The sequence below is a fragment of the Acomys russatus genome, chromosome 5 (assembly GCF_903995435.1).
Source record: "Acomys russatus chromosome 5, mAcoRus1.1, whole genome shotgun sequence".
Lineage (NCBI taxonomy): Eukaryota > Metazoa > Chordata > Mammalia > Rodentia > Muridae > Acomys > Acomys russatus.
In genome coordinates, this window is record NC_067141.1 from 138,278 (window position 1) to 164,564 (window position 26,287).

Below are 26,287 nucleotides of genomic sequence, written 5' to 3' on the forward strand. Positions count from 1 at the left end.
TCACCCATAATGGTAGGCATTACCTCAGGGTAAAAGGTTGGAAAAAAATATTCCAAGCAAATGGTCACAAGAAGCAAGCAGGCATAGCCATTTTAGTATTGAACAAAATAGACTTTCAACCAAAATTAATCAAAGGGGATGAGGAAAGACACTTCATACTCATCAAAGGTAAAGTCAACCAAGATGACATACCAATTCTGAACATCTATGTTCCCAATACAAGGGCACCCACATTTGTAAAAGATCTGCTAAAAAAAAAGCTTAAACCACACATCGATCCCCACACAATAATAGTGGGAGACTTCAACAGCCCACTCTCACTGAAGGATAAGTCATTGAAACAGAAACTAAGCCGAGAAATAAAATCATTAACCAATGCCATGTGTCAAATGGATCTAACAGATATCTATAGAACATTTTACCCAAACAAGAAAGAATATACCTTCTTCTCTGCACCCCATGGAACATTCTCCAAAATTGATCACATCGTAGGTCACAAAGCAAGCCTCAATAAATACAAAAGGATTGAAATAATACATTGTATCCTATCAGATCACCATGGTCTTAGGCTGCAATTCAACAACAACAGAAATAACAAAAAGCCTATACGTACGTGGAAACTAAACAGCTCTCTGCTAAATGACACCTGGGTCAGGGAAGAAATAAAGAAAGAAATCAAGGGGTTTCTGAAATTCAATGAAAATGAAGGAACAGCTTACCCAAATTTGTGGGATACATTGAAAGCAGTACTAAGAGGAAAATTCATAGCAATGAGTGCCTTTTAAAAGAAATTGGAAACATCACACATAAGCATCTTAACGACACAACTAGAAGCCCTAGAAAAAAAAAGCAGAAACACCCAAAAGGAGTAGACGTCTGGAAATAATCAAACTGAGGACTGAAATTAACAAATTAGAAACTAAGAAAACAGTCCAAAGAATCAACAAAACCAAGAGCTGGTTCTTTGAGAAAATCAACAAGATAGACCGTTAGCGAAACTAACTAAAAGGCAGAGAGACAGTATTGAAATCAACAAAATCAGAAATGAAAAGGGAGACATAACAACAGACACTGAAGAAATACAAAGAATCATAAGATCCTACTTTGAAGGCATGTATGCCACAAAATTGGAAAATCTAAGGGAAATGGACGATTTTCTTGATCAAGTTCACTTGCCAAAGTTGAGTGAAGAACAGATAAAGAAGCTAAATAGTCCCATTTCCCCTACAGAAATAGAAGCAATCACTGATAGTCTCCCAACCAAAAAAAAGCCCAGGGCCAGATGGTTTCAGTGTAGAATTTTGCCAGACCTTCAAGGGTGAGCTAATACCGACTACTATTCAAGCTACTCCAAAAGATAGAAATGGATGGAAAATTACCAAATCCATGCTATGAGGCGATAGTCTCATTGATACCTAAACCTCACAAACACTCAACAAAGAGAAAGAATTTCAGACGAATTTCTCTTATGAACATCGATGCAAAAATACTAAATAAAATACTTGCAAAACGAATACAAGAACACATCAAAGATATCATTCATCATGACCAAGGAGGCTTCATTCCAGGCATGCAGGGATGGTTTAATATACAGAAATCCATCAATGCAATCCACCATGTAAACAAACTAAAAATAAAAAACCATATGATCAGCTCTTTGGATGCGGAGAAAGCATTTGATAAAATCCAACACCCATTCATGTTTAAAGTTTTAGAGAGAGCGGGGATACAAGGCACTTTCCTCAACATAATAAAGGCTCTATATACAGCAAGCCAATAGCCAAAATCAAAGTAAATGGTGAGATACCCCAAGAAATTCCTCTAAAATCGGGAACATGGCAAGGCTGCCCATTCTCTCCATATCTCTTCAAGATAGTACTCGAAGTTCTAGCCAGAGCAATGAGACAACAAAAGGAGATCAAGGATATCCAAACGGGAAAGGAGGAAGTCAAATTATCCCTATTTGCAGATGATATGATGGTGTACATAAGTGACCTTCAAAATTCCACCAGAGAACTCCTACAGTTGATAAACACCTTCAGCAAATTAGCTGGATACAAAATTAACTCAAAAAAGCATGTAGCCTTCCTATACACAAATGACAAGCTTGCAGAGGAAGAAATTAAAAAAACCACGCCCGTCACATTAGCCACAAGCAATATAAAATATCTAGGAGTTACTCTAACTAAGCAAATGAAGGACTTGTTTGAAAAAAAATTCAAAACTGTGAAGAAAGAGATGGAAGATGACCTGAGAAGATGGAATGATCTTCCTTGCTCACGGATCAGGAGAATTAACATAGTAAAAACGGCCATCCTACCAAAAGCAATCTACAGATTCAATGCAATCCCTATCAAAATACCTACACAATTTTTTAAAGACATTGAAAGTTCAATTCTGAACTTCATATGGAAAAACAAAAAAACCCAGAATAGCTAAAACAATCTTGTACAATAAAAGGTGCTCCGGAGGAATCTCCATACCTGATCTCAAACTGTATAAAGCAAGGGTATTTAAAACAGCATGGTACTGGCACAGCAACAGGCTGGTTGATCAGTGGAATCTAATCGAAGACCCAGGTGTCAATCCACACACATGTGGTCACTTGATTTTTGACAAAGAAGCCAAATCCATTCAATAGAAAAAGGATAGCATCTTCAACCAATGATGCTGGTCTAACTGGAGGTCTATGTGTAAAAAAACGCAACTGGACCCATATTTGTCACCTTGAACAAAACTCAAATCCAAGTGCATTAAAGACCTCAACATAAAACCAGAGACACTAAGTCACTTAGAAGAAAAAGTGGGGAAGAGCCTGGAACATATTGGCACAGGAGACATCTTCCTGAACAGAACACCAATGGCCCAGGCCTTAATGTCAACCATTAATAAATGAGACTTCATGAGGCTGAAAAGCTTCTGTAAGGCAGGAGACACTGTCAAGAGAACAAAGCAACAGCCTACAGACTGGGAAAAAATCTTCACCAACCGTATATCTGACAAAGGTCTAATATCCAAAATATATAAAAAAAAAACTCAAGACATTAAACACTACCAAACCAAATAACCCAATTGAGAAATGGGGCTTGGAACTAAACAGAGGATTCTCAACAGAGGAATATCAAATGGCTGAGAAACACTTAAAGAAATGCTCAACCTCCTTAGTCATCAGGGAAATGCAAATCAAAACAACTCTGAGACTCCATCTTACACCCATCAGAATGGCTAAGATCAAAAATTCAAGTGACACCACATGCTGGTGAGGATGTGGGGAGAGAGGAACACTCCTTCATTGCTGTTGGGAATGCAAACTAGTACAGCCACTTTGGAAATCTATCTGGTGCTATCTCAGAAAAATGGGAATAGGGCTTCCTCAAGACCCAGCTATTCCACTCCTTGGAATATACCCAGAAGATGCTCCAGCACACAACAAGAAAATGTGCTCAACCATGTTCATAGCAGCCTTATTCATAATAGCCAGAACATGGAAACAGCCTAAGTGTCCATCAGGAGAAAAATGGATAAAGAAACTGTGGTACATATACACTATGGAATACTACTCAGCTATTAAAAGCAAGGAATTCCCAAAATTTGTGGATAAATGGATTGAGCTAGAAATGATCATAATGAGTGAGTTAACCCAGAAGCAGAAAGAATCAAATGGTATATACTCCCTTATATCTGCCTACTAGCCCAAGGGGCATGTCCCACAAAAGCCTTCACTTACCAGGAAACTGGGACAGAGGGGAGGACATCCTATTGGGACTCTAAATGAGAGAAGCATGGGAGAATAGCAAAGTAGAAAGATCCAGATGGTCCTAAAAACCTACAAGTAGAACATTATGATACGCAGATTTGGGCCCAGGGGTCCCGCTCAAACTAAGGCACCAGCCAAGGACAATACAGGAGGTAAACTTTAAGCCCCTACCCAGATCTAGCCAACGGTCAGAACACTCTCCACAGTTGAGTGAAGAGTGGGATATGACTTTCTCACGTACTCTGGTGCCTCACATTTGACCATGTTCCCTGGAGGGGGAGACCTTGTGGCACTCAGAGGAAGGACAGCAGGTTGCCAAGAAGAGACTTGATACCCTATGAGCATATACAGGGGAAGGTAATCCCCCTCAGGAACAGTCATAGGGGAGGGGAATAATTGGAAAATGGGGGGGGGAGGAGGAATGGGAGGATACAAGGGATGGGATAAACATTGAGATGTAACAAGAATAAATTAATAAAAAAAATTAAAAAAGACAGTATCAAGCCAGAGAGTGTCATGGTAGAAATATGCAAATAAAAACTCTGTTTGCAGAGAAGAAGAAAGAGTGGGTACAAGGAGATGAGTTAGAGGCTTCTGCAGACACCTGCTTTCATATAATTTCGGATCATTCATCTATCCAAAGGTTTTCCCATAAAAGACAATATGCCTTCTGGGTGCTATGGAAACTACAAAGCAAAACAGAACAGACTGTTAAACTACCTCGAACACACCCAATAAGTACCAGTTATTTCTATAACCCAGGTGCTATAGTAGGCAGTAAGGTGGACATGTGGTAAGGGTTAGTCGGACAATATAAGCCTAACTCTTTATCTGTAGCTCAGTAATGACATCTGGGATGCTCTCTGATTATTGCAACAAGAATTTAGATCATCATCTCCCGATCTATTCCAAAATAAATTCGAGCTACATTAAAGCATTAAGGCAAAAAAATATATGAGGCAATAGCGTTGAGGGTCAGCAAGCTAGCTCAGCAGGTAAAGATGCCTGTGGCCAAACCTGACCATTGGAGTTCCGTTTCCAGGACCCAGATGATAGAGAGAATAGACTCAGTAGAGCTGTCCCCTGACCTCCACACACATACTGTGGAATACATATGCCCATGTACACACATATACTACACACATGCTAATAATATTTTTAAAAATTAAACATGGTTACATACTGATTAGTATAGCTTGTGACAAGTCAAAAGAGCAACCAGGTCAAGTTGGTCACATTAAGTATATAAAAGCATGACACCAAGAAACAACTATAGATTAATATTTGCAAGATGTGTTTGCGATTGGAAACATCTTCTGAAAATTAGTGTTTTGTGTCATAATATACTTGTTAAGTATATTTCTACTGCAGGGTCTTTACTACATGCTTATGTTTCAACATTATCATTTCATTTCATTTCAAAATAACTTTAAACGAAAAAAAATGTACTAGTCCAGATGCCAATAAGTGCATTACACATAGACATAGGGTATAGGAGGTTGTTTCTTTTTTACTGGTGATGATAATAAAAGTTATAAGCACCAGGAGATGTACTTTAGCTCATTGTTTTGAGTGTGAAGTTTCTACATTGAAGTCAGTCTATGTAGAACATAGACTTTAAGAGAACACCTTTAGCTTATTTATTAAGATGAGAGAAAGGCCATAGGCTTGGCTTTCCCCAAAGAAGAATGGAACAGACTACCTAGATGTCCCTCAACCAAAGAATGGATAAAGAAATGGCAGTACATTTACATAATGTACAACTCAGCTATTAAAAACAAGGAAATCTTGAGATTTGGAGGCAAATGGATGGAACAAGAAAAGATTATCCTGAGTGAGGTAACCCAGAAAGACACATATGGTATACACTTACTTATAAGTGGATATTAGCACAACATAGATGTCCTCTGAGAGACTCCACCCAGCAGAACTCTAAAAGTTATATGGAAGACTGGGGGATGGAAGTACCTAGAGGGGTCAGGAGATCCACAGGGAGACCATTAAGGCTCAGATCTGGACCCAGGGTGGCTGCACAAACTGATGCACCAACCAAAAACATTGCAAGGAGAGAACCTAGACCCCCTGCTCAGATGTAGCTCATCTCCACATGGCAGGGGATGGGGAGCGGGGACACTGCCTCTGACATGAACTCTGGTGCTGGCGATTTGACAACTTACCCTGGAGGGAGAGGGAGCTTGTGGGCACTCAGAGGAAGGGGATGCAAGTTATCCTGATGAAACCTGATAGGCTGTGGTCAGATGGTGGGGAAGGGGGGAGACGGTGGGGAATGAGCCATTCTCCCCCCAACCCCAGTCTGAGGAGGGGAATAGGGCAGAAGAGGGAGGGAGGGTGGGAGCAGGAAGACAGACACGATGGGATAACAATCAGATGTAATGTGAATAAATTATAATAAATAAAAAATTAAGAAGAAAAAAAGAACAGAACAGATTCATCTAAAATAAAATAGTAAACATACAACAATGGTATGTAAATAGTGAAATATATATGCAAATTTTGTGCAAATAATTCCCAAATTAATTTATTATGAATAGAAAATAGAATTATGCTCAAATTGTGCTACTCTTAAGTGCCACTGAAGACCCTCCAACAACAATGAGTTGGTCTACAAACCTTGTTCTGGAATTCCTTTGAGACCAGTCTGTAATCCCGGATTGTGGTGCTGTATGGCTCTGAGTTTTTGGAGATAAAGAGCAACATGTGATTCAAGATGTTCAGTTCATAAATCAGTTCCTTACTCTGAAATTGCGAGGAAAGCATGTCACTCAAAGTACACACAAGGGTACCCCCTGCCCTCCCAGAACCCCTTTGCCCACTGATCTCAGGGTTGAATTCAATCACAAGATCTGTGAGGTGCTGTTTTGTGATATGATTAAGATAATTTTTGTTTGTGTTGTCATCAATAAGCTCTTGACGTTTCATGATTTTTCCCTTGAGCCAAAGAAAAAGCATGTTAGGGAGTGGTAGCTTTTATTATATATACACCTAGCAAATGTAAAGCTCACGCACACACACACACACACACACACACACACACACACACACACACACACACACTGCCCATGAAACTAAAACACTCAGGATACTGACAGGTAAAGTACGTAACCCAAGTACTTAATAAATTTGAAAACTAAGCACATCAGGCTGTGTGTGCAATGTGTGTGACTGATAGGGAATGTGACTGACTGACAGCCCCAGCTGCTAGGCTCTGAAATCCCCCAAAATACTTGTACTAAGCTGAACACCATGCCACTCTGCCACCAAACAGTAGCTGAAGGCATCAGGGATACAAAGGCGAACCTAGATCAGGGAGATCTAGGACTTTCCAGAAAGGAACCTCTGATCAGCTTTCTGTGGCTAAAGCTCTATCTATCAGCCTTCCTGACTCCAAAGGGTCACACTTTCCCTGCGGTCTGAGGGTGCTCTGAGTTCTTCACCAATGGCCTGTTTTCCTAATGAAGTTGGCTTATCTAATCCTGCTGTGTAGAGGCTTCCCAGAAGGATTTGGATAAATGGAGGGGTAATGTGATTATTTACAGTGTGCGAGTAGTCCATACTCTCCCATCTCCACCAGTCCTAACTTGGTACAAACATCCCACATCAGACTCTTGAAATGCTCTTCCCACTGACTGCTCCACCTCTCTCCTGCTTTCTTCCAGCCTCCCACTGTCACCCTCCCGACAATGCCAGCCTGATGTTGTTAGAACACAAATTTAATTCTTGTCCTTGTTTTCTTGCTTCGATGTGTTATAGCCCCAAGGCATCCTCTGAATAAGGTTCTTTACTGGCCATCTCAGCAGTCCCATAATACAAATTAGAGAGCTTGAGCTGTGCCAGCCACAGTTCCAGGCATGGCATATTTAATCCTTATAGTATCTCGAAACAGTTGGAGATATTCGAGGGTACCAGTATTGCCCTCCCACTTTTTCCCCTTTCTTTCTCTTTGTTGTATTCATAACCCTCCCATTTTCCACACGAGGCAATTATGGCACAGAGAAGTGAAATAACCTACACAAGATTACTAAGTTAGCAACAGAACCAAGAGTTAGTTATCTAGTTACTGCTAGGATTGAGTCCTGACCTTCACATGTACTAAGCATGAACTCTACCATTGAATCATACCCCAAACTCATAGCTGGGATTCAAAACTAGGCAGTCTAACCATAGTGTTCATATTCTTAGCTGTTTACAATATACCTTCCTATAACAATATATGAGCTGAGAAGGTTGTATCTATGTATTTAGTTATGTATAGATGTGTATACATAACTAAAAAATAAGTCATGGAAGGGTTTGGAGGGAGAAAATGAAAGGGGAAAATTATGTAATTATAATTTTAAAAATAAAAATCATTATAACAAAATTAGAAAATAAATAAAATATGCCTATGTGCTTATAGGTATAATACAGAACCCAAGTACTTAATAAATGTATTTATCATTAATACAAAAATACCTGGAATGTATTTTCCATAATTGCCATTTGGTTTTTTATTTTGTTATTGATTTATTCTGTAGAACTTTAGATATGCGAACAGTATACGTTTAGCAGAAGTTTGCTAGGGTTCATCAATGTTTTGTGAAGGGACTTGCCAAATCCTATGAAGGGCAGATACTGGCAAAGGCAGAAAAGTGGGAAAGGCAGGGAGCCCAGAAAACAGATCTCTCACTAGTCAACTGGTCCAGTGACACTTTGCTCACAGATAATGGAGCCAGACCATGTCCCCAATGTCCCCAAATGTCATCAATTAGTGTGAAGTGAAAGATGCCTCATGATCAACAGAACCAAGACCTACCTTTTTAAACACCAGGACACTGTCAAGGATCACATGAAAACACCCAATGGAATTTTTTATTTGTATTGCTCCAAACGTTATTTCTGGAAAGTCCTTGATTGTATCATAAAACAATTCTGCTACTTCTTCCTCTAAGTCCTGTTTGGGAAAACATGCTCTGTAATTATCTGGAGGAAGCAACAGTGCCTGGCTTATTTGAGGGAAAGGTGGAAATAAGAGCTCATCTGTACCTTTGTTTTTCTAAATTCTGGAGTTTTTCTGGGTGGTCTAAGTACCCTTTTATGGATGTTTCCCACCTAGAAATTTCACTCCTCTAGCTATGACTGAGCACCACATAGGAAAATTCTCAGAGATCAATGGAGATAACTGGGCATCTTTATTTCTTCCTAGTATTAAAATAAAGGTTTTTCTGACCCATGAATTAAGAATATTTCTACAATTAATTCCTGGATCACTTTCAGAAGAAGCCATTGATTTGTCTGCATATAACATCAAATTTGAACTGGTGTCTAGACACAGATACAGTCCTGGCGTTTGAGAGTCAACATTCAGAATGCAAGAATATTTGGGCCAAAAATAGTCTTGAGGAAGCACAAAGGAAAGAGCTATTCACTCTCCTCATGTGTAAATATGATAGTAAAAGCTGCTGTCTATTGAGAGGTGAAGCATTATCAACCTAAAGTAAATCAACTAAGGCAGATGAAAAACTCATTTTTCTATAAGCCAACATACTTGATATCATAACTGTAAAGAATAAAATCAATAGAAAGTGATCATAAGACATTTCATAGTCACATTTAAATAATTTATGTGTTTTCTCAAGCATCTCCCCTGCTAGAGCTGCATGCGGATTGATCTGTCCTCAAATGTGTACATGTGCACAGTGTTGATAGTTTAGTTTATATGAAGGCTTGGAAAGAGCTTATGGGTAAAGACTGGCTTAGCCTAAGCAGACTAACAGACACCTGCTAGAATCATAATTAAAATTGTTCTCAAGCCAGAAAACAATACCTCCTCTTAGTATCTGATATTCTAAATAGATCCCCCAAAGATCAGTTACAGTCTTAAAACCAACTAAAAATTGATGTCAGTCTCCTCTTACTCTCTCCATTTCTTCCTATCCACTAACGTCTAACATTTCAACCCACATGTTCTCTCTCTTCCTTTGAACCCAGGAGCTCCCCAAGGCACCAGCACAGAGGATGGCAAAATTCAACAAGGACCCTATCCAAATTAGAAACGCCCCTTACCCCAAACTCTCCCCACAATGGTACTCACCACCTGAAAAGAACCTCCCACCTTTTCACCCCAGTACCTGGAAGAAGCCAACAATGACCAAGGGCCTGGACATCACAAAAGCTGCCACTTCCTCACTGCTGTTGAACAAAAGTGCTTTCTTGCTAATTTGTCTTCTCAACCAAACCACCAAAGCGGTAGATTCATCCACATCCGAGGAGACGAGGAAAATTCCATCAGAACTTCCCTGAATTCAATGAACAGAAGTAGTGTGGTCTTGAGTTCCACCCTTTGCAGGCCAAAGGGAGTCTCTCCACTTCTTTTTCTCCTGAAATCCAAGGCACGACTATATGAACAGCAACCAAATGTCACTAGCTTTACTCCACAGCCAATACCCTGTTCTGAATACTGTGCTGATAGGAAACCTTCACAGCAACTCAAACGAACGGATGAGTTTGTTCTTACTCTTCCCATTTTGGAGATGAAAAAGGTTCAGCTTGCCAGCAGCCAGTTTGCCAGCCCACCTGGGACTCTACTCTGAGAGGAAGCACCCCCAGCCTTCTCTAAGGTGATAGGAAAGTAAATTGATTTTTCTGAAAATATAAGTCAAAAGCCACATATTTCTGTAAACTTGGGGGACATCCCATTTCTGCATCTATGATTCTAATGCTCTCACAGCATTAGATCCTTTTAGGTTCTAGAATCTCAGCTTTCATTCCTCAGCTGCTACATGGGAAGAGCCAAGTGCAGAATTCCTAGCCTCTAAAATGAGGACACATATTGTTGTGGCAGAATGGACACAGGGCTATGTACAAACAGAAGTACCCTTCCGAGGAACATCAATTTCACAAGACAGAAAAGGAAGTAAGCTCTTTTTTATGTCATTGTCTGGTAAAAGGTAGAAGAGAAATTTTTTCTTTTTTCTTTTCTTTTGTACTTCTGTTTTTAAATATTTATTATTTACACAGTACTCTGCCTGCATGCCAGAAGAGGGCCCAGATTGCACTATAGGTGGTTGTGAGGCACCATGTGATTGCTGGGAATTGAACTCAGGACCTTTGGAAGAACAGACAGTGCTCTTAACCTCTGAGCCATTGTATTTCTTTTTAAAAAATACTATAATTTATTCACCTTACATCCTGATCGTCATCCCCTTGCTTTATCTTCCTGTTCCAACCCTCCCTTTCTTCCTCTCTCTTTTTGTTTTGTTTTGCTTTTGTGTTTGTTTATTTGAGACATGGTTTCTCTGTGTAATAGCCCTGTCTGTTCTGGACTCACTTCGTAGACCAGGCCTTGAACTCACAGAGATCTGCCTGCCTCTGCCTCATCAGTGCTGGAAATAAAGCCATGCACCACCACCACACTGAGCATGGGAGAAATTTTTTAAATAAATGAAGATTTGTTTTGAAGAGCTTTGGGATGTAGCCAGACCATCCACTGTGACTCACTGATTCCTTTAACTGCTCATTTACTGGACATATGTGTATTGACTTCCCCTCATTGTATTACAGTGTCATACCTAGCCTTGTCAATATCACTGTGAATATAAAAGACCACATCACCAACGCTTTTGAAAATTCTAAATGTTGAGGAAGATAATAATCAACTAATTGCACAAACAAGTATATAATCACACCCAAAGAAAGTGTTTGAAGGAAAGTTATATGAGCCTATAGCAAAAATCTAGAAGCCAAGGTCAAGAAAGATTTCCTAGTGACAGTGACATATGAGTTGAAATATAAAAGACATCAAGGAGGTAAACAGGAGGCAGCAATGAAAGGCCTCCAAGACAGAGAAAAAAGCCTTATAATGATTGACCTGGCCACCCAGAATTGCAGAGGCAACTGAAAAAGACTGCATATGTTTGTTTATATTTTTGTCTTAGTTACTCTTTTGCTGCTATGAGAAAACACTCTGGCAAAAAGCAATGTAAGAGGAAAGTGCTTATGTGTGCTCACAATTCAAAGCACAGTCCATTACAGCATGGAAGTCAAGGTAGCATGCAGGAGCTGTAAGCAGAAGATCAGATGGCATCAAAAATCAAAAACAGGCAACAGTGAACACCAGTGCCTAGCTCACTTTCTCCAGTTCTCAGACTCTGGTCACTGCCTAGGGAAGGGTCCTGCCCATGGTTAAAATGGGTCTTCCCAGATCAATTAGACCATTGAAGATAATCCTCCAGAGGTGTGCCCTGACACCCATCTGCCAGGTGACTCTAGATCTGTCAAGATGATAGCCCTAGCCATCACAATTCCTAAGACAGTGGCTCTCAGCCTCCCTAATGCTGCAACCTTTTAATACAGTTCTGCATATTTTTCTTGATACTTCACAATGGTAATTTTGCTAAAGGGATCAGGACCCATATGTTGAGAACCACTGTCATAAGAGCATTGGAACTGTGTGTAGTGGGGGGGGCATAATTAACTATGCTTCATGCAGAAGTAAATAATAATGTACATTTGATGACTTTTGGTAAAATAAACATGTGCATGTAACTGTGACCCAGATAAAGAATTGGGATGTTTCCTGGCCAGCACTTCAGAGTCATAGTATACTGAGAAAGACAGTCACACAAATAAGTCTGACTGCTGAATGCTCCACTGAAGCCTCCCACTCTAGGGGTAATTGTGTTCTTAGCCTCTAACAGCATGCATCTGTTCACCTGTTCCTTACTTCCTACAGCTGGAATTCTAGGGTAGTTTACCTGGAGCACAATGGCTGCCTTCCATCAGCATTTCTGGGCACAAAAGATGCCATACTCAGCTTTGGTAGGTACAATTAGGATTGATAGAGGGATACAGCTGCATGCCTCCAACCCTCAGGACTAAAGCAGGAGCAGCCAGGCCAGCCTGGACTACATAGGGACCCATCTCACACAAAGCACAGAAACAGACATAGTCAAGAAAGCCTCTAAATGAACTTAACCTTTAGGTCATTGGACCCATGGCCACAGCCTCAATTGTACCCTGTGACAGCCATTTTCTCATTCATCTCCTCCCTGCCCCAGTTTCTCTTCCCCTGACCTCGACATTATCTTATGATTTCTGTTTTCTTCTGTATGTCTACCACTTTCTGAAACTGTTTTTAAGATTACAAGTAAAGTTGCTCATTGTGAGCTTCCGGAACATACTGGGTGCTCAAAAAAAAAATCCACTATAGAATGCGGAATTGAAGGAGATGGACCACCAAGGAAGCCAGCATGAGAAGTTGTTCCCAGGCCTCCTCTTCTGCTTGCCCCTTTGGGCGCTGTGGATTTTAGGTGGTCCTGAACTTGACTGAAATCTTATTCCCATATGCCTGGAGCTTGGGCACTGCCCTTGCCAAGCACTGTATCTCTCCCGGCTCTTGACTCTGTGCCAGAGAACACAGTGACCAGTCAAGTGTGAACCCTGTGTCAATGATTGACCGGGCCTGAGCTTGGCTGCATATTTTCAAGCACGACCTGTGAATTCTTCACTAATAGAGGCCCCAGAGGCCGTTTGAGTCTCCTTCCTCCAGAGAGGTAAGACACAGCCACGCATCCCACCGTCAGCCCTTGGATATCAGAGGAGAACAGGACTGAGCTTTGACCCAGCAAGGACTAAATGTCACCTCTGTTCTGAGCAGGGCTTCATAATAGTCGTGTTGCAGGTGACATGCAGGCAGTGTCTCCTCTTGGAACTCCAAAGAGCCCTGTCAAGCATGCATGGTTCATTCTATCTAGAGAAAGCAAATATAAGCTGAGGTCTACAGCTTTGCTCAAGTACTCACAGCCAGAGCACATCTTATTCTAGAGCCGCGAGTCCTAGACTCCATCCTGGCATCCGATTTCCCCTTTTCTCTTCTTAGGAAGTAAAAATTAAGAAGAGGGAGATGAGTAATCTCAGAAATATGTAGCGTCTTCTTGTGTGTGCCTTCTTGAACTAAGCTCTTGTACTTTCATTTTGTTCAAATTTAACAAGTATTAAGAACAATTGTTCCAGGCACAAGACTATGCCTAAAAATGAATAGTTAATAGTAAATCCTTCTTTTTATTTAATATACAAGACAATGTAGAGCAGATAACAACTAACTATAGCCCATAAACCAAATCTGGTCCACTGTTTGATTTTATAATAAAACTTTATTAGAACACAGCCATCCTTGTTCACATAGTGCAGAGCACAGTGGGTATCTGTAACAGGTTTTCTGCCTCAAACGGCTGAAACACCTATTCCACATCCCTTTCTAGAAAAATCTTCTGTGACTTTACTGCTTACTAGCTGGAGTATTGTTGTTTTTTTTTTTAAAGTTCAATATTTGAATTTATTTATGTATGGGGGTGTGCAGTTACCATGGAGCATTTGTAGAGTTCAGACGATAGCTTGTTAGAGTCTAATGTGTGGGTTCTAGGGATCAAACACCTTTGGCATCAAGCACCTTTACCAGCTGAGTCATTTTACCAGCCCCAGCAGGGATGCTGTGTAGGAGCTGTTCCACTTTGCCGTGCTCTAGCTGTATAAGTAATTGCCATGCTGGGCTCTTGAGAAGCCTAAGTAGTCCCTGGAAGCCAGTGCTGGATGCGTGGATATGTTAGGTGCCGTGCCTTGTAAGTGTTGCTTCATCTTCCCAGCAGCCCTGGGTGGTAGAGTTTTCACATGCCCCATTTTGAGATTAGGAAAATGAGGCTGGACAAAAGGGATTGGCTGCTCCTGGGCAGGAGGTGAGGACTTGGGCGCAGAGACTGAAACCCAAAGAAGGGGGCTAGATCAGTCCATGCAGTGGTAGGCTTCAAAGACACTAAATAGCATATAGCATCTGTGAGGCAATGTCTTGATAAGGACATGGAGCTACTGTGGGAACACAGCCTGGGAGCAGGCTGCATGCTCTTGGCAGGCAGGACAGACTTCCTGGGAGAGGAGCCACAAGCCTCCTGAATGGCAAAGGTCGTCTCTGCCACTTGCTGCCACCACCAAGACTCAGGAGTCCATGAGTATCTTCTCTGCCAACCTCATACAAAGTGCAGAAGCTGCTACACAATCATCATGCCATCTTTTGATGGAATCAAGTCTCAGTCATCCTTCAGTGGAGTTGGGAAAACTATGAGCAGGTGTGGCCTTGCACAAAGTACCACAGGCCTATTTCTTCCTTCATCATCCTTCCTGAAGCCAACACATCACCAAGGTCCCTTTGCTTGGGTTAGAAGGATCCCTATTGTTATCACCTCTGGCTTGCACACACTGCCCCCTCCATTTGGACTGTTGGACACTGAAACCCTGCCTAGTCTGTTCCGGAAAGTTCTCCCTCTGAAGTGCTTTCCCAGCCAGCCTGCCCAGTGTCTCTCCCATGCCTTCTCGTGAGCATTCTGATACTTACATTATGTACTTGCATCCCTCACTCAGAGAGTCTCTGTCTAACCCTTTGGCTCCTACAGCCATGTTCTATCAGGTGTGTTCAAAGCTAAAATTTCTACTTGCTCTCCACCTCCTGAGGTGGGCTGGTTCCCTCGCTTGTCTCACTTAGCTCCCAGGCTTTTCTTGTGCTCATTTTTTAGAAGAAAGCTTCCAAAATGTCAACATCTGTAAAAGGCAGTGCCTGTTTTCTGATTCTGCCACTCAACATATACACCGTGATTCTATTGGCACAGTAGAGTATAGGCTAGGTTCTTTTGTTCCATTTATTTATGAATTAATTATCAAGGGTATGTGCCACCATTTGCCTGTGGAGGCCAGAGAACAAGCCCAGGCATGAGCTGTCCCCTTCCACCATGTGGGCTGCAGGAATTGCACTCAAGTTCAGTCTCGGCAACAAATGCCTTCAGCAAGGGAGCCATCTCAGTGCCCTCCCCTTGCTGAGCCCCTTTACAGTTTAGCAACTTTGTAACATCCATCCTTTCTTCTACCCAGCAGGGAGTCAGTCCATCGGTCTACCTGCCAGTCCCATAGACTTGGTAGCCCCTGTCTATTCCGTATGTTTACACTTCCCACGTCTATTTACACTTTCAAATTAGGACCAGCCATGTCACATTCTAAAGTAATTCTCCAGACATCTTAAACATCATGGTAAGCTGTCAGTAAGCAGGCGTGTGGATAGATTTGTCAGCAAGTAAACAAATGAATGACTGTGTGAGTGAAAGTACTGGTTAGACACACCACCACAACCTTTCGCTCTAACACTCCCAATCCCTCTTTTTTGTTTCTATGTACGTATGTACATGCTTCTGTGGGGGGGAGGGGTGGGAGGAAGAGAGAGAACTCTCACATTTAGAGGCCCAAAGATCAAACAAATATGTTCTGCAGACACCAGTTTTTTTTTCCACATAGGGCCTCTCATTGGCCTAGAACTTACCAAATAGGCTAGCCTCACTAACTTGCTACCCTTGGCCATCTGCCCATTTCCACTTCCCCAGCTCTGGGACTGCAAGAAGGCATCACCAAGCCTATCTTTTTTCACAGGAGATCTGGGGATCAAACCCATTCTTTGCAAGCACTTTACTGTCTACACTATGTCCCCATCCCCTGGCAACCTCTCCTTTGGCTCAGCAGTGTCCTCCTATCAAAACCCCTTACAATAGAAGAGTGGAGTTAGAAAGAACCTCTGGTCTGGCAGTCTAAAACTCATGTGCCCCCTTAGCTGGGAAGTTGTGGTGGGGAAATTGCAGGCAAATGTTCACCAAGTCCGAATTTCCTTCTAGACACAGAGCCAAGCCCCATTTCTCAGCCCTCTTGCATCTGAGTGGGGTCATAGATCAGAATTCCAGTCTGTGGACTGCAAACAGGAGTGATTTTGCCACTTTGCAGCCATGCCCACTACGTACGGTAAGTTCTTGCATCCGGATACTGAGGAAAGAGCAGGCGGTTCCAGTACTCAAAAGCGAGATGGAGCCACAAGTGCTAAGAACCTGGGTCACGGAAAGGTCATGTGAATCAGAGTCTCCTCAAGAGCATGGAACAAGCCTAAACCCCAGTCACACTTACCTTTGCAGCTGATGGGCTCTGATCGGTTGCCTTCATAAAACAGCTTCAACTCTGGGGCCTGCTTGATGCCAAACTCCTGCTTAAGGTCCATCTCCACAGTTATGTCCACTTTGCCAAAGCCCAAGCCATTCTTGCCCTTGCCGAAGATTTCTGCAGCATTGCCCAGCTCTTGAGTCAGCCTCCTGGACTGCTTCAAGGATGCATTGTCTGAAAGAACCAGGATGAAGACAGATACAGCCTCCCTTCCCCGCCCCACTTTCTGGAGTTGTTTGTTCTGGGAGCCCTTGGCTTTTCTTGTGTTCACAGCGAAGGAGTGAGTTTCAGATATGTGACAGGAGGTGACTCAAATGGCTCATAAAATGGAACGATTTGGGAGAATTTCAGAGTAAAATGAAGTTAGTAGTCAGTTGCTTGGTGCTTAGTGTTTTTGGAAGAGTTGTGCAGGTATTAAGGCTACTGCCACTTCAATAATCTTATGAAGTTTATTATTACTATTACTATTATTACTATTATTAGTGTTATTAGTAGTAGTACTAGTATTAAGCTCAGTTTTATAGATGAGGAAACTGAGGCACAACAAAGCCGTATACTTGCCCAAGGCCCTGACATCAGGCCATACTCAAGCTGGCTGCAGAAATCCTGCTTTTGTTTTTGTTTTGTTGTTGTTGTTGTTGTTTGTTTTGTTTTGTTTTGTTTTACTTTCACTAAGCATATAAAGACACTTAAGTTGACACTTGGCACGTAATAAGGACATAATGCATTTTAATTACTACCGTTTTAATGGTCTAAATTTTCCTTTTGTCAAGAATTAAGGGCAAATGATGTAGCTCATTTGCGCCATCTGGTGAAATTTCTTGGAACTAAGCAATCTTTGTGCCTATCAGGCCCTAACTGGCAACACTCAGACAAAGGCAAGTGAGGTGTGAGGAGCAGGGGTTAGGGTACACCAGATGTTCACTCCCCTCTCTGATTCCACCACCTTGAGAAAGGGTAGCCAAAGGGACCAGGTACTCTGTTAAACTATCTGATATTCTGGAATCCTTGGTTGTTCACACAACTGGGCAGTGAGGTGAGGGGAACTGCCCTTGATCATACCATGGGCTGTCCTAGCTGGAGTAGGAGGAGATGAAGTGGCATACCTCCTGATGATGTGAGAGACTTCAGGTCCCTACTGCCACATGTCTGAGACTGGCATGAATCAGGACTCAGGGAATCAGGTTCCCTTTCAAGCCAGATTATTCTATCTCTTCCAAAACTTTTGTCCATCTGGAGCACTTGGAGAGAGTTCAGGTCACGTCCCAGCTGTGAGCAAGGCCACATCTGACAGCCATATGTTTCATAAAGCAAGGCCTAGGAAGCTGGGCCTTAGAACAGCTGCTTCTGGCCCAGCTGCCAGTCACTGGCTCAGCAATGGAACCTGAATGTGAGTGATCATTCTCACTAAACTCCCTATATGTGGATGAGAAGCAGAGCCTTTGCCTCCCTCCCAGATGGATGCTTCTCCTGTCTGCTTCATCACCACCACTACCTTCATTACACCCATCTATCATCAGGGACAAGCTATGGCCTCTTTGCTGATGTCTCTGCGCTGCAGCCTCTCCAAGATTCCCTGTGGACCTGGCCATGCTGGGCTCATGGTTGCTGAGCTTATGAGTGCAAATGCTCATGCAAGAAAAGCATTGGAATGATTGCCAAGTGGTGGAGCAAGTGGAGCATGTGCATTCCATGCACAGCCAAGAGCCCTGGGGTGTATAAAATGGAGGTAAGGATGAGCATGTTGCCGTTGCCACAGCCATACGCCTCTCACACCTTTTTTGCACCCCACCTCTTCTTCTCTTCATAGAAATTTTAGCTGCAAGACACACCTCATACTCCCGCTTCTGCCGCTGCTTAGTACTTATCTCTCTTCTCCTGCCATGACTTCCAGGAAGGCAGTATAGCTCACCACTTATTCCTAGGACTAAAAGTGCACTTGGGCATACCAAGAATTCAATAAATACTTATAGTAAAAAGGACATGTTCTGAAGATCAATGCAGTGGTATGGAATGGATTGAGCAGCAGTTCAGGTGGGAGACTAGGTTTTAAATTTAGACAAGTCATGCAGCTCTAACTCTTTTGAGACTTGTTTCATGGATAAGATGGGGGCCATGATACTGAGTACAATTCTTGCAATGCGGGTGCTTGATAGATGACCATTAAAATCATCACTGCCATAGTTATAACCATGACAGCTATTACCATCAACAACTTTTCACCATCACAGTCATCATCACCATCACTACCACCACCATCACCATCACCATCATCTCATCATAATCTCTACCATCATCATCTTCATCATAAACATCACTATCTCTATAATTATCTCTATTCTGTATTAATGACTCTCTCCTCTCTTTCTCTCTCCCTCTCCTCCCTGCCCCTCCCTCCCCCCTCTCACCTAAGAACACTCTAACCAAAAGCAACTCGGGGAGTAAAACAGTTTATTTGCCTCATACTTCTGGGCCATTATCCATCATTGAAGGAAGAGAGAACAGGAATTCAAACAAGAACCAGATCATAAAGCATGGAGAAACACTGCTTGCAAGATTAACAGGGGCCTCCTGCCCATATCCCGGTCATACATTCCACTGTAGTTTGAGCCCTCCTGTGTCAACTAATTAATGCAGTACCTCATAGGCATGCCCACAGACCAACATAATCGAAACAATTTCTCAACTGAGGCCTCTTCTCTCAGATAGCCATCTGTGTCAAGTTGGCAATCAAAGCAAACCTGGACAGTTATCACCATTTCCATTATTTTGTCTATCACTATTACCACTGTTATTACCACCAGCATCACCAAGTACCACCATCATCCCAGTCCAATTACATTCTTCATCATGATCACTGTCACTATCCACTGTGACCTCGAGACAGATTCTTGCCACTTTTGTCTTAGGGACAAGTGGTAAGTGGCCCCAATGACAACTACTTCTAAATCTTTCTTGGTCACTTTCCACCAAAAGGCAGGCTTTCCTTCTCCCTTTAACTCACTGAGTTAATTGTCACAGAGAAAATGAGGATCTAAGGAAAATGTTGTTCTTTAATGAATTCTTTCATTTGACAAGTGTGGAAACTAACTGTGTTCCAATAGTGGCAGATCTGGGGATCAAGACATGGGCAAGGTTGGTTCACCTACCCCATGGTACACACAGCTTAGAAACGCTTTTAATATTATGTGACAAATCCTACCAGAAGGAAGGCTGAAGTGAATGAAAATGATTCTTCCCCAGTATAAATCAGAAGGAAAACAGATTCCTCGCAGGAAGCTTAAATCTCATAGTCCAAGTGCAAAACCAAAGGGAGGATGCTACAGAGTAAAGCACAGGACAAAGGTCCCAGGGACTCCAGCCAGAATATTCCATTCTGCCAAGCAGAGCTGCGTTCTAGAGATGAGACTTTCTGAGTGCTTTACAGAGAACGCATTGGAAGGAGTATAAATCCATAGAGGAGCTCACATCAGGTCTTGGGTGGGGAATGGTGAGACTGAAACAGGCAGTGACAGAGGGTATGGGGAGGGCTGGGAACCACAGAGCTTTGGATGCAGACTTCATAGGGTACGGAGATAGAATCTAGACATAGCAAATTTGGGGATGACCTTAAGGTTTCTGATTTTGACCCTGGGTGCACAGTGGTGCCATCCATGCACATAAGATGTTTGAGACCCGAGTATATAGGTCTGTTGAGTGTCAACCTTGAGTTCTGGAATCTTCAGAGAGATGAGAGACTGGTCAAGGATTTAAAAGCCACTGAGATGTCCCCAAACCTCTCCTGTATAAAAACCTCACTTACCTTTGAGAAAGACGTTTATAATCCTTCCCCAAAATGGTGTTCCCAAAGGTCACTTTAGAAGACCTACCCATTTTCAAAAACTCATTTTTAATTCAATTGTGTATTGACAGAACCAATGATGGAAACTGAATGAGTTTAATTGAGTGTATCTTTTAGATAACAAAAAAAAAAAAAAGCTCTGCTAGTGTTAAGGGAAGTATTCCAGTCCTCTGAAGTGCTCATATTGGTTGCTATTGGAGTAATTTTAAAATGTAATGCCAGGAGCTTAGAGTGCATGTTAGTAATAGACAGTTCAGGAAAAGAGATTACTTTAGCCTTCCCCTGGGATAAAACAGTTAACACTGAGCAGAAGTCTGCATTCTTACACAAACAGGCCTTTCCAAGCTATGAGCACCTGCAATATTTTTTGTGTTTTCTATGCATTTGGTAGTATATGGAATTTCTGTACTCCAGCTGCCCAAATCAATGAGACAGGCACTGCCCTTCAAAGCTTAGAGCCGGATGAATACTCATGGAAAATCACCATTAGGAAGCGGGTCTCATTCAGTGTCTGCGCGAAGCCTGCTGGAGTCAGCACCATCAAGTTACGATCCTCCAGTATATGCACAGGCCGGGAAAAATTGGCGCTGTCTTCTCTCCTTGGGGAGCCAATGACCTCAGAGAGGCAAGCAGATAGCAGCAGCAAATGGCGTCCAGAGCAGTTCCATGACTGGCCTGCAGGGGACAGCAGAGGAAACCGATCTCTTTTAAACCTTCTGAATCTACTCCCTTATACCTGAGGGTGAGTGCAGAGCTGTCAGGGCTTGCAGCACTGCAACAAAGCACACAGCTAGGCAACAGCCCTACAACAAAAGACAAGGTTGTCTGGCCAACCTCAACCTCTGGGCACCGACTACATAAGGGAAGCTAGTGCAGCTCCCATTCATCAGGGCCTGGAATCCAGCCTTTAAAGCCCACTGGCTTTCCAGCAACTTAGAATTTTGTAGAGGTGAATCCCACTCTGGAATCCCAAAGTAAGCCTCTGGTCCCTTCCACAACTCCACTTTACCAATACTGATGCTGCTTCCTGCTCCTCCAACTCTGGTCAGCCCACTTCCTTGCAATAAAATTTGGTCTTTGAAATGTCCTCAGGGTAAATGTTCTAAAAGTCAAAGCCACAACACACACTTGTAAACAATAAAATGAGAATATATCAGTCTGCTTACAAGGATCCAAGTGAGTAAAGCAAAATTAAGATCAGCCTGTATACTACATAGTGAGTTCCAGGCCAGCCTGGGCTACATGGTGCAGTACTTTCTCAAATAGGCAAATAGAAACAGCACAAGCTGTTAAGTAAAAAATAAAGTTCTCCCCCGTGATCTCACTGTGGAGAATGCTGCTCATTTATAAGGAATCCCCACTAATATTGAAAATGCTTATATGCATACTTTTAAACATGAACACAATTAGATTATTATTGAGTGTTCTATTCTTTTTTCTTAAGCCTGGGTCTTCTGGAGAATTAAAAGGACATGACTGATACCCTACCTCAGCCAAATTCAGATTAATCCAAAATTTTTAGGACAGGACCAGTTAGTTATTTCTATGATGAAACACAATGACCAAAAGCAAGTTAGGAAGAAAAAGTTTTATTCAGGTTACACTCCCATATCATTGTTCACGATCTAAGGAAGTCAGGACAGGAACTCACACAGGGCAGGACCTGGAGACAGGAGCAGATGCAGAGGCTATGGAGGAGTGCTGCTTACCACTTTGCCAACCATGGCTTGCTCAGTTTTTCTTGTAGAACCCAGGACCACCGGCCTATGGATGGCAACAGGGGCTGAGTTCTCCCCCATCAATCATTAATTAAGAAAATGTCCTACAGGCCTGACTATAGCCCAGTCTTATGAAGGCATTTTCTCAATCAAGACTCCTTTCTCTCCAGTGACTCTAGCTTGTGTCAAGCTGACATAAAACTAGCCAATACAGGACCCAAATATCTATGCACTTCAAAGGTTCTCAGATAATTCTTCACCTGTTGTTGTTGTTTTTCCTTTAACTCTTTACTTGGGACATTTTGAACACATACAAACAAGAGACATGGTGTTATGTGTCCTCAAGACAGCCATTCCGAAAGTCCATAGAACCACAAATTATTCCACTTGTAGTCTAATTAACTGCTGAGTTATTGTGAAGTTCATCACTCAGGCATTCTAAATGTCACCTATAAACATTTCAATATTGATCTCTAAGTGATAGGGAATTTTCTTTTTGGTTTTTCGATACAGGGTCCCTCTGTGTTGGCAGTCCTAGACTCACTTTGTAGACCAGGCTGGCCTTGAACTCACGGTGATCCACCTGCCTCTGTCTCCTGAGTTATGGGATTAAAGGCATGCCTCACCACACCTAGCTAGGAATTTTTAAGAGTATAGAAGCCACAGTATCATTATAATATTTAATGAAATATTAATAACATCTCTGCATCATCAACTATTTGGCAGTGTATAAATTGTTATGATAATCTCATGAATTTTTATGTGTATAGTGTGTATATATGGTATGTGTGCAATGTGTGTGTGTGTGTGTGTGTGTGTATGTGTGTGTAAATTACAATGCGTGTGTGAAGGTCAGAGAGACAACCGTGGGTGTCATTCTTAATTGTCTACTTTGTTTAAGGCATGTCTGATTCTGGAGCCCCAGGTCTACATCATAGAAAACACACCTTACCAGCTGGGAAGACAAATTGTCTTAAGTTTCTATTGCTATGAAGAGACACCATGACCACTGAAACTCTTATGAAAGAAAGCATTTAATTGGGGGTAGCTTACAGTTTCAGAGGTTTAATCCATTATCATCATGGTGGGAGCATGGCAGCTTCCATGCAGGAATGGGGCTGGAGAAATTTAGAGTTCTATATCCAGATCTACAGGCAGCAGGGAGAGAGAAAGTCTGGGCCTGGTTTGGGCTTCTGAAATCTCAGACCCACTTCCAGTGACACACTTCCTTCAACAAGGCTACACTTTCTAATCTTTTCAAATAGTGTCACTTCCTGGTGACCAAGCATTCAAATCTATGAGCCTATAGGGGTCATTCTTCTCCAAACCACCACACTCACAATCAGACTTCACCTTACCAACCTTGCTCTCTCATTCATTCATTCATTCATTCATTCATTCACTCACTCACTCACTGTCTTAGGGTTTTTATTACTGCTGAGACACCATGACAACTCTTATAAAGGAAAGCATTTAATTGCAGCTGGCTTGCAGTTGTAGAGATTTTGTCTATTATCATCATGGCAGCAAGCATGGCAGCATTTAGGCAGACATGGTACTGGAGAGGTAATAGAGTTCTACATCTAGTACCACAGGCAGCATGACTTCACGCTGAGCCCCTGGGCCTGGCTTAAGCATCTAAAACCCCAAGACCCACCCCAGTGACACACTTCCTCCAACAAGGCCACACCTACTGCAACAAGGCCACACCTCTGGAGTAGTGCTGTTCCCTGTGAGCCTATGGGGACCATTTTTATTCAAACTGCCACATTCACTCATTCATTTGTGCACTCACTAAGTATTTTTGAGGTCACATGCTGCCTTCCCTTCTAGGCAAGGAAGACACAGAAATGAACAAAACAGACTAGAGTCTTTGTGTTCTGCTGGAAAACAAGTAGATGAGATTAAAAAAGAAGATGCTGATAAGGGGTGAGGGACAAGAACAGATAGGAAATGTTGAAAAAGGATGGAGGAAGAGAACAGCTTAGCATTTAAAACAAGGGTGGTGGATGATAAGCTTTGCTCAAGGAACATGTGATTAAAGCAAGCAAATAAATGAACTGTTTGCATTCACTGTAAGCAGAGAGGAAGTAATCTCTCCTCTCAGACATCACCCCTGCCCTTCCTGTTCTCCTTTTACTGAGAGTCAAACCATTGAAACTTAGGTTTGCCTCTACATCATCTCTGAGAGACCCTCAAACTCTACACCCACACTGGCACTATGCCCCAGGTATCCTTTGCCTGTGCCTTGGCTACTTGTTACCTTGTTGTGGACCTCATTTTTCATATACCTGCCTGGTCCTATGGCCAGCATCTTTCTGGAGCCCTTTCACCTGGACAGTGCTCAGCCTTAAAAGTTCCAAGCTCAGATGTAATGTCAGTCCCCAAGTCAGGAGAAATTGACTGAAATGGGACACTTCCTTGGTAAGAACAGTGGGCACTAAAGGTGTGTTCCCAGGCAGCTCTTTTGAGGGATTATATTCCAATCACCATTGGCTCTTATCCAGACTGTGTGATGCTCACTCCATGGTCTTCTATTCTTTGTGTTCCTCAATGCTCTGACATAAACACAGAAGTCAAAGATCATGATTTTTAATATGAGCTAGAGCAAGTTGCTTCTCTTTCTGGGAAGGTTCCTGTGATCTGTCAGCATGAATCATCCAAAACATGTTAGTCTGTCAGGTCCAATGTCTCTCAACCTTGTCCTTAATGCCCTGTGACTGTGGTCCCTCTCCAACTCCACCGTAGGACTTTGCCTCTGCCGACAGCATGTTTATTTTACCTCCTAGGACTCTTCTGATTGGTCCCTACTTAGAAACCCCTGCTGAGAATGTTCACCCTTGGACACCAGAGGCCACCCCAGCTCAAGACACCATCAATGAGGTGGGGAGGTTTCCCAAGCCCCACAGCCTCACCTCCACTTGTAACACCCCGGCCTCCCAGGAACTGGTGTTTATTTGGTATTTCAGTTTGTTTTGTTTGTTTGAGTACTTTATGTTTTATTTTTGAACTTTCTCTTTAAAGTCATGGCCACACTAAGTAACTGAGGCCGGTCTGGAACTCACTCTGTAGCCTGAGCATTGTAATGTAATGTAATGTAATTAATGTAATGTAATCATGAATATGATTACATATTCATGACCCTCCCACCACAACCTCCCAGGTGCTGAGACTTCAGATAATGTGCCACAACATCTTCTGAACCCTTAAAGTTGTAAAATATAAATGAAAAGCAGTGCTCATAGCTGCTTCCCCACCTCCTAGAGCCATGTCTGGGCCTATTTTAATGCTCAGTGAAGAGTGAGTGAATGGGTGGCCTCATTACTTCTAACAATGGCCTATTTTAGTGCATTTTCAATTACAGCTACACAGGAAAGTTTCCTGAAGGAGTTTTTGTTTTCTTTAATTCTTTATTTTCTTTCTTTCTTTTTTTTCTCTTCTTTCTTTCTTTCTTTCTTTTAACAAATACTAATACTTGAGTCCAAACCCTCAGCCTATGAAGCCATTGTACTGACCCTAACATGTTCTTATTTTAAATGTACAATACACTCAGCAGAAGGAAGGTCAGCAGGACAGGACCTGTCAATCAGTGCGGTCTTATTTGGCAAGCTCATACCTGCAAGTGGCTGGATTACTTTGGGGGCTGTCAGGCCACTTTGAGCTGGGATGGTCAGCTCTGTGACACTCAGATGGGATGCAGGCACCTGAGCAGCAGGTTTGAAGTTTCCCCTTGTGGTGAGAGCAGGACCTGTCTGCTAATGGGCATTCCCAAGAAATCCAGGGACAGAAATAAAATTCCTGCTTGAGCTCATGAAGGCCCAGCTGCCTCTGAAACAATGTTCTGAGTTCTGGGATTCTAGAGGGCCAGGCTGGGGGCTGGAGTAGAATGGGCCATTGTTGAGTAAGAAGGGCCGAGCCTAGCAGCTCTGCTGAAAACATGTACCCGTGGACACT

General features: G+C 42.4%; 1 protein-coding gene across 1 annotated transcript in view; it reads right to left on the minus strand.

The window, feature by feature from the left end:
• Pdilt (protein disulfide isomerase like, testis expressed) overlaps nt 1–21,283 on the minus strand; it is a 33,032-nt gene extending 11,749 nt beyond the window's left edge. Inside the window, 7 exon segments of the mRNA XM_051146979.1 lie at nt 6,389–6,513; nt 6,595–6,706; nt 8,571–8,708; nt 9,886–10,021; nt 16,744–16,948; nt 21,090–21,261; nt 21,263–21,283. Coding sequence (XP_051002936.1) covers nt 6,389–6,513; nt 6,595–6,706; nt 8,571–8,708; nt 9,886–10,021; nt 16,744–16,948; nt 21,090–21,261; nt 21,263–21,283 — 909 coding nt within the window.
• Between the last annotated feature and the right edge of the window lie 5,004 nt (nt 21,284–26,287).